This window comes from Triplophysa rosa, linkage group LG12 (genome assembly GCF_024868665.1).
Source record: "Triplophysa rosa linkage group LG12, Trosa_1v2, whole genome shotgun sequence".
Classification (NCBI taxonomy): Eukaryota; Metazoa; Chordata; class Actinopteri; order Cypriniformes; family Nemacheilidae; genus Triplophysa; species Triplophysa rosa.
In genome coordinates, this window is record NC_079901.1 from 25,003,938 (window position 1) to 25,013,182 (window position 9,245).

Genomic DNA, 9,245 nt, shown 5'->3' on the forward strand with positions numbered 1-9,245 from the left:
CACGCACGCACGCACGCACGCACGCACGCACGCACACACGCACACACACACACACACACACAGTGTTGTCCTCGTCCTGATGTGGCCAGTGCCTGTTTCTCTCCAGCACTACATGCAAATGTTCTTTCCAAATAAACATGAATCATTTATATCCCAGAAGAGATGTCAACCACTTAATTATCATTTCTAAACATTTATTTTGCCTTCTGCCTCTCTCTCTCTCTCTCTCTCTCTCTCTCTCTCTCTCTCTCTCTCTCAATTTCAATTTAAGGGTGCTTTATTGGCATGACAAAATGTACATTCGTATTGCCAAAGCATTTGCCCTTTTTTCTCTCTGCATGAGATTTTTACAGACTTCTGTATGCAGGCTCTCAATTGGATGTTTTTTTTTGGATACGCTTCTGTCATCCTTCCCCGAGGATGGTACTCCTCTGGTGGTACTTGAAGACTTCAACATCCACCTTGAAAAACCACAGGCTGACAACTTCAACAACCTGACTGCCTTCAACCTTCATTGCTAAAACTCTTGACGTGTTGTATGTAACCAGCTCTCCTCCTTTCTCACCCAGAACAACCTCCTGGACAGCAACCAGTCAGGTTTCAAGAGCGGTCATTCCACTGAGACTGCACTGCTCTCTGTCATTGAAGCCCTGAGACTGGCAAGAGCTGCCTCTATCTCATCCTACTGGATCTATCTGCCGCCTTTGACACCGTTAACCACCACATACTCCTGTCAACCCTCAAGGGTATGGGTGTCTCTGGAGTGGTGTTACAATGGTTCAGGTCTTACCTCACAGGTAGGTCATTTAGAGCAGGGGTTCTCAAACTTTTTGGGGCCAAGGACCCCTTACAGGGGAGAAAATTTTCCAAGGACCCCCTTATAATCCTCATGCCGATTAAACAAATGTTTACTGACATTTATACTCCTAGATGCCGTAGGAATTATTTATATTTTAAACTTTTCAACCTAAATACATAAGGTGAGTTTCATAGAAATGAACTTAAATTGAATTTGAATAAATAAATGTTAATACCATTTCTATACTTTTGAACACAGGGTCATTTTTATTCAGATTACATTTTGACCTCACAGCATTTCTAATTTTCAAGTAACAGATCTTAAAGCTTTCAGAAAATGAACAGTAACAAGACCGGCAAAGTCCTAATGAACACAGTTAATTTTTCAAGTTTCATGGCTAAAGCGCTTTGAGGAATTATATAAAACCAACAATTGAAAAATCAACACATTCTCAAGGAAAGGAATAAATATTTACATGGTAGGGCCATTCAAGCCTTATAAGGATGACATATTTTCAAATTTTTATAAATATAGACATTACAAACATTTGCATTAAGCTCTATTAAAGTATTATAACACACAAATCAATTCACACATCACTCACATCAATAACTCACTAAATTAGTGAGAAGGATGAGCCTGTCTCTCACAACATAGTTTTCCTATTCTTGGAGTGATGGTTGACAAACAGACTCGAAGATCATCCTCCACTTGTAAACGAGCCCTGTACTTATTCTTCATTGCAGTCAAAGTGGAAAATGATGATTCACAGAGGTATGTTGTAGGAAAAGGGAGCAATATTTGCATGGCCTCAGCAGTGAGTTCGGGATACTCGTGTGAGAGGGAGGGCCAGAAGTTTGCCAGATTAACCTGCTGGAATCGGGCCTTCAATGTCCTATCACAGGATAAGTCCAACAGCTGCTCTTCTGCCTTACCTGTCAGGCCATTTGCTGTTGCAGCTGGTGCAAAGGGATCGCGCACCCAGTCCCAGGCATCAGTGTTCACATCGGAGAAGTATGAGCTGAAGTGCTCGCTCAGTGATGTGAGGTGTGAGGTCGTAACCTTCCTCACTGTGGCCACAGACAAGTTGTTTGTGTGGAGAAACTCACTCAGTTGGGGGAACATGTCTGTTATCCCGTCTTGTATCCTCCTTCTCCATAGGACTGTTTTCTTCATGAAGGCAGTGATTTTGTTGCTGACTTCAAGGATGGATGTGTGGCCTCCTTGGATGGAGAGGTTGAGGCTATTCAGTATGTTGAATATGTCGGCAAGATATGCCAACTTGGCCATACTCTCCGGGTCTGTAAAAAACTGTGCGATGTTGGGTTTTTCCTCTGTCATAAACTCTGCCATTTCTCTGCGTAACTCAAACACCCGCTGCAAAACTTTACCACGAGAAAGCCATCGCACCTCACAGTGATATAGCAGTGCGTCATGTCCAGCATCCATATCCCGGCAAAGTTGTCCAAACAAACGTGATTGCAGTGCCCTTGACTTCACAAAATTAACCGCAGTCACAGCTGTGTTCAAAACACAGTGAAGATCTGGTTCCATGTCTTTGGAAGCGAGTGCTTGCCGGTGTAGCATACAGTGAGTCGCCATAATCCTCGGATTGACAGACTTTATCCGCGCCGTTACTCCACTCTTTCGGCCGGTCATCGCCGCTGCGCCATCCGTACAAACGGCCACACATTTTTCCCAACTCAGTCTCGCTTCAGTCATGAAAGCATCCAGCAGTCTGAATATTTCCTCACCTGTTGTCCTGCCTGGCACCTCCTTGCAGAACAGAAAGTCCTCCAAAATGTCTCCTTCCCAGGGATAGCGCACCAAAACAATCAATTGAGCTGCACTGGAAATGTCTGTTGATTCGTCCAGCTGAATAGAAAATTGCTCACATGAACGCAGTCTATCCAGTAGCTGTGATTGAATGTCAGCCGATAGTTCTTCAATTCTCCTTCTCACGGTGTCATTTGAAAGCGGTACAGCTTTGAGTTTATTAGCTGCCTCTGTCCCAAGCACAGCTTCACACATTTCAACTGCCGCTGGAAGAAGAAGTTCTTGTCCAATTGAGTGCGGCTTCTTACTTTTTGCGATCCGTTGAGCCACCAAATATGAAGCCCTCTGTGCTTTTTCTGAAGTTGTGGCCAGGTTCACCAGTCGTGTTTTCTGAAGCATGTATTCCTCAGTCTTTCGGCGGAAAAAATCCATTGTTTTGTCCTTAAGCCCCGGGTGCTTCGTCATCAGATGCCGCTTTAGCTTGGCCGGCTTCATGGCTTCATTAGCTAGCACCTGAAGACACACGACACATTTTGGTCTTCCGTCGCTGCTCTGAATAAAACCAAGCTTGAGATAATTGTCGACATATCTTCTCAGTTTAGCTGGTTTGGGTTTAGCATCACTTGATGAAGTGGAAGGTCTTAAATAGGCATCCATCACCACTAGCTAGCTAAACATCAGCAGGAGCTGTGCTAAGTGCGTCCTGAGCAAAGTGATGCGAGTGAGTGATGTGTCAGATTTACGTGATACAATCATTTGAGTTTTGATTGGCCCAAAGCTAACGTAAGCGGGAGTAATTGGATCAGTATTTTTGTTTTATTGGCGCAGTGGTTCCCATGTGTACTTACGCTATTTTTAATGATATGGCATAACTTTAATAATTTACTGCAAATTATTTCGCGGACCCCCAAGCTATGGCTTGCGGACCCCCGGGGGTCCGGGGACCCCAGTTTGAGAACCGTTGATTTAGAGTATCCTGGAGAGGAGAGGTCTCGGAGTCCCAACATCTCGACACAGGGGTGCCTCAGGGCTCAGTGCTTGGTCCGTTGTTATTTTCTATATACATGACATCCCTAGGCTCTGTCATTCGGAAACATGGCTTTTCCTATCACTGCTATGCGGATGATACACAACTCCACCTGTCATTTCAGCCTGACGATCCGACTGTTTCTGCACGCATTTCAGCATGCCTAGGTGACATTTCGCTCTGGATGAAGGACCATCACCTGCAGCTGAACCTTGAAAAAACAGAACTGCTTGTAGTAATCCCGGCCGACACAAAGATTCATCACAACTTCTCCATTCAACTGGGCTCATCAACCATCACATCTTCCAGAATGGCCAGAAACCTGGGAGGGGTGATCAACGATCAGCTTAACTTCACTGATCAGGTTGCCAGCACCACCCGGTCCTGTAGATTCATCCTCTACAATATTAGGAAAATTAGACCTTTCCTATTCGAGCATGCTACGCAAGTCCTAGTCCAGGCTCTTCTGTAGCCATCTTTAAGAATCGTCTGAAAACACATTTCTTCCGTCAACACCTGACCGATCAGTTCTGACTTCTATCTCCTTTCTACTCTTTCCAAAAAAATAAAACTTAGCTCTGTATACTGTGGTAGGTTATATGAGACCAGTTTTTTATTGCACTAATGCTTTTTGTTGTCCTTATGTTGTTCCAATTGCTTCCATTGTTTCCCTCATCTGTAAGTCGCTTTGGATAAAAGCGTCTGCTAAATGAGTAAATGCAAATGTAAATAACTGTGTGCACAGGTATCTCTCATGTACTGTACAAATACGTGTATTACTATGTATAATATTTATGGCTTTAGAGCTTATGAAATCATCCTACTGAATGAATCAAAAACACTTTTGTTTTGATCCTGTATGATTTGTTTCTTTACAAACAGGCCAAGCTTCATAAAGCCAGCAGCCTCCAGCGGTCTCCATGGTTACAGCAGGTTCCCGTGTGAACGGGATGAAGGGGAATTGATGAATTTGCATGACAGGCTGTGACTGCTCTCTATAGAGTCCACGGCACATGAAAACACACGCTTGATGCTTCTTTCTTCAAAGATCCGGCTTCTTATTCATTCCCGTCATAATATCCATCCATTATTTAGTTTAACTCAGACCAAAAACATCACAAACTGGATTTGATGTTCCCTTTCTGTCGGTCTCTCGACGTTGTGTAGAACCGACAGAATGGGGTTTGATCTTGAGAACCTATCATCTCTGATTGTACCTTTAAAAGGCCAATGAAGTTGGCGAATGGCATGGCATGCCAGTCTCTGCCCCATACATACGGGTATAAAAAGGAAGATGGCTTGCCCATTCATTCACCTTTTGTTCTTCGGAACCTGCTAAGCTGAAATGCTGAGTGCATTATCTCCTGATTATCTACTGGATTCTACAATGCAGAGCAGCGGATTCGTCCTGGTGTGTGCGATTTCGCCTGGGCGTTTCGGTAGCGAGCCGAAGGGTGTCTATTAGAGCAAATTTCCTGAAAGAGCAAATTTCTAACAGCATGCACTTGTCGCCAGGCATGTCTCCCGCTGTAATCTTGGATGTGACTGCCTCGAGTCTGACAGGCACGATACCTGCATCACATGTTTGGGTCACCAGCATGTTGAAGTAGCGTTCGTGGATACGGCATGTCCGCACCGCGAGACATGTCAATCAAGGTTTTGCGGTCACGGTTGGCTGTGTTCTTTTTGGACACAGCCAAAACATCGCTTGCTTCCCGTTCCGTGGTGGCTGCCAAGCCGCCTGCAGCAGCGAGCGGCGATGGTGATATGGGGGTTGCCATGGACGTTAACCCGTCGCAGCAATGCCGCGGACCATCCAGGCTCTGTTACGCTCACCTAACCTGTCTCCGATGGGCGGCAGTTGACCGTCCCATTGCGGATCCACGCATCAGCATGCAGAGGATGAGATTTCCATCACAGTATCAGAATGGCGACTTCCTGGCGTCAGACGCTGATGTCTCCCTGGAGCTACCGGCTTCAGTCTGATGCGGAGATGTCAGCTGTGCTTGCCCGAGCAGCCGCGAGCCTCGGGTTTCAGTGCACCGCACTGCCTTTCCCGCAGCACTCACGGCTGGATTCTTGGTACCTGGATACGGAGCGCGGTGGCAACCGATACCTTTTATCCCGCAAGTGCACGGAGAGCTTGTGAGGACCGGGAACACCACCTTTTTGGTGCGTTCGCGGCAAACGAGCTCGGTCGCTCTGATCTCCCTTGACACCGGAGCAGCTAAGGGCTACATTGATGTTTATGCACAAACTGTGCACCGCCACTAACCTCGCTCTCCGGGTGACCAAAGTGGTGCGCGCATGCGCTGGGTCGAACGATGTCTACTCTGGTGGTCCAAGAGCGACACCTTTGGCCCAACCTTGCGCAGATGTGAGATGCCAGGGAAGTACGCTTTCTCGATGCGCCCATCACGCAAGCTGAGCATTTTGGTGACACCGTTGAAGATTTTTTCAGTTTTCGGCGGTGAAGCAGACTGTCCCCGCCGTGACCCGGCCCCCTTCAGGGCGTCGAGGTCCTGGACGGCGTCTGCTCCCCAGCAGCCCCGCACCTCCTGCCCCGGCGCCCCCTTCTCAGGTGGCCCCCCGTGGACGGAGGTCATCGCGGAGGAGATCATTGACTCCCTGTCGACAACCGACCAAGAAGCGGCTCTGACGGCGACAGCCCACGGAAAACCAGGACATCGGGCGCGGCTCCAGCCATACTATCGCTGTTGGGCCGCACAGGGACGGCCCTGCCACGTCCCACCTCAAGCTGGGCCCTTTTCAGGGCCTGGCGCCCACTCTGTCGCTGAAAGAGCTTCCTTTCTCCCTGGGTGTTCCAGCATGCAGCAGCCTCAACTGATGGAGGGAACGAGACGTTGTGTCCTTTATGCCACAACGCTTCGCCGTCCGCTGCAGCGACCGGGAATGCCTCTCAAGTTCCTCAGCCCAAAGGTGAATGAATGGGCAAGCCATCTTCCTTTTTATACCTGTATGTATGGGGCGGAGACTGGCATGCCATGACATTCGCCAACTTCATTGGCCTTTTAAAAGTACGATCAGAGATGATAGGTTCTCAAGATCAAACCCCATTCTGTCGGTTCTACACAACGTCTCGTTCCCTCCATCAGGGAACTGAGGTTACATACGTAACCAAGACGTTATGTATTAAAACTATTTAAATCCACATTTACAGTAAAAACACAAGACAGAGGCATCTTCAGAGGTCAGACAGCACAAAAGCCGATGGATTTAAATGAAATCTTAGTGACTCAAAAACGGAAGTTTTGAGTCTGTTAAATGACAAATAACCACGTGCACAACACATCTTTATATTCTCACTTGTGGTAAATCATCTTGAAAAAAAAAACTGATGATCAAACTAATATCACACCAGTCTAAGAACCACAGTCTCTACTTCCTGCTGTTACAGGAAGTTAGAATGATGGGGAGAGGATGTGAGATTAAAAAAAATTCATTAATTTCATTAATAAATTAAGATTATGATGCAGAAGTGTGGCGAGGTGTCGATGGACATCGACTCTGTGGATTACATCGCGTTATTAAAGTTTTAATTTCTCAATCCTCATGAGATGAGATTCATTGTCAAGTGTTAATGAAAGATGTGGAGTGATGAGACGGGCAGGAACAGCAGCAGATTTTCTTGTTAGCACATGTGAGACTTCATGTCTAAACATGCGGCTGATGTACACGCATCACACTGACACACAACAGAGACTCATTCATCAACACAAACACTCTCTCTTCTGTCACCCAAACCTCACACTCTCATCCGGCCCGGACCACATCTCACATCACCTGAACATTACAAAATATATTCACTATATGAATGTGTTTCAATTAGAGAAACTCAAACAGAAATAGCCGCACACTGCTGCAATGACGAGAACACTTCGTGCAAAACAAATACTAATTACATAAACTGTCAATATAATCAGATATATGGATAAAAAAAATTTAAATACAGCTTCAATGTAGTTAAATAAATGCTGTAAACAGTATTTTATTTCAAAAGGGCAACTAGGCTGTAGATTAGATAGGATGAAAAGGTATTTCTATGTCATTTGTGTTCTCTGTTATATGGCTTCAGTGTAATTTGCAGGTAAGAAGTCTTTGATTTAGGATGATGATGTATGAAGCTTCAGGGCAAACCCCCTACGCTTAATCCAGAACATGTGTGAGTCACGTCATGAGAGGTGATCGAATTCATTCTCATTAACGTGAGCAATTATAAAGCATGTCATGAGGGTCTATAATACAGCACCATCCTCCTGAAGCCCATTACGCCAGACACATCTCAACAACACTTCTCATGTCTTTAAAGACGGACCGCCTGTGACCGCTCGTCTGTGTGCATCCACTCTCCGTCTGAATAAAATAAACAAACAACAAGACTGCAGGTTACTACAACCACACCACAGAGAATGCCTGTTTTATATCAGTCATCTAATGTAAAAGAGCGGGCGGTAAGGATAATTGTGCTGAGGATTGCATATATTACAGTATATCATAAACACTGAATATTATAATGAAATCATTATAGAGTAGAAGCTGATACATTTCAGAATGAAGAATTTTCTAATAAGAATGTTTTCTTCTCATAAAGTCGTTTCAGAAAGACACATGACAGTGAAACTGGTGGAGCTGAATGTGTTGTGGGCTGTGTTGAAGTTACTCTGAAAAAGTAATGAATTACTAGTTACTAATTACATATTCAATAGTGTAATTAAATTACTGTAGAAATGACTCTCTCCGAAAAGTACTTAATTACTGATTACTAATGACTTTCTATATCCTACATCAACCTTGATTAGTTAAAGTGATTCAAGGATAGACATGAAATGGCTCTTCTAATATATGAAAATAAATCATATAAAGTAGTATTATTAACTGACTAAAGTATACAAATCTGAGAAAGACACATTCATGCGTGCATTTTAAAGTTAGACTTTGAATTTTGATGTCAATTCCAGTATTGTGTACATTACACAGTATTTAGTTTAATTACATCAGAAGTAACTGTAATAACTGAGTAATCCCTTACTTTACTTTTTAAGGGGAAAGTAATTAAATTACAGTAACTAATTACTTAGTAACTAGTAACACCCAACACTGGTTGTGAGTAAACGTGACGGACGAGATGGTTACATGTGTGGCCTAAAAAACATTTAACCAACCTGAAGACTACCCATAATCCTCTGCAGTGTGTGTGTCAGGACAGGACCAGGGAGAGGTCTTCACCGGTGTGTGTGTGTTTCTCTCTGCAGGTCTTTCATTACCATCACACACTTCAGATTGTCTCCTCAAAATCATTCCAAAGAAACTTAAAATTGGAGTAAAATCTGACATCATTGACTAGACCTGTAGGATGGTCCACATCTGACAGACTTTCTCGTGAGGTCTGAAACATCATGAGGGCGAGTAAATGATGACAGATGAACCATTTTCATTTTTATATGAACTGTTCATTTCATTTTCACATCATTAATGTTGCTTTCATTCAACTGAGCTTCATCTCATCTCAAACTGATCGATATATAATCCCAAACGGTCACACAGTCTCTCTCTCTCTCTCTCTCTCTCTCTCTCTCACACACTCTCTCTCTCTCTCTCTCTCTCTCTCTCTCTCTCTCTCTC

General features: G+C 44.4%; 2 protein-coding genes across 2 annotated transcripts in view; both read right to left on the reverse strand.

The window, feature by feature from the left end:
* Window positions 1-9,245, reverse strand: part of hcn4 (hyperpolarization activated cyclic nucleotide-gated potassium channel 4) — a 59,819-nt gene that overhangs the window by 8,438 nt on the left and 42,136 nt on the right. The window lies entirely within an intron of this gene.
* Window positions 216-4,779, reverse strand: LOC130562853 (SCAN domain-containing protein 3-like). The gene is made up of 2 exons (XM_057348141.1): window positions 3,715-4,779; window positions 216-3,631 (listed from the first exon to the last, which is right to left on the reverse strand). Exon 2 carries the CDS (start codon window positions 3,230-3,232, stop codon window positions 1,421-1,423), a length of 1,812 nt encoding a protein of 603 aa, XP_057204124.1. The 5' UTR covers window positions 3,233-3,631; window positions 3,715-4,779; the 3' UTR covers window positions 216-1,420.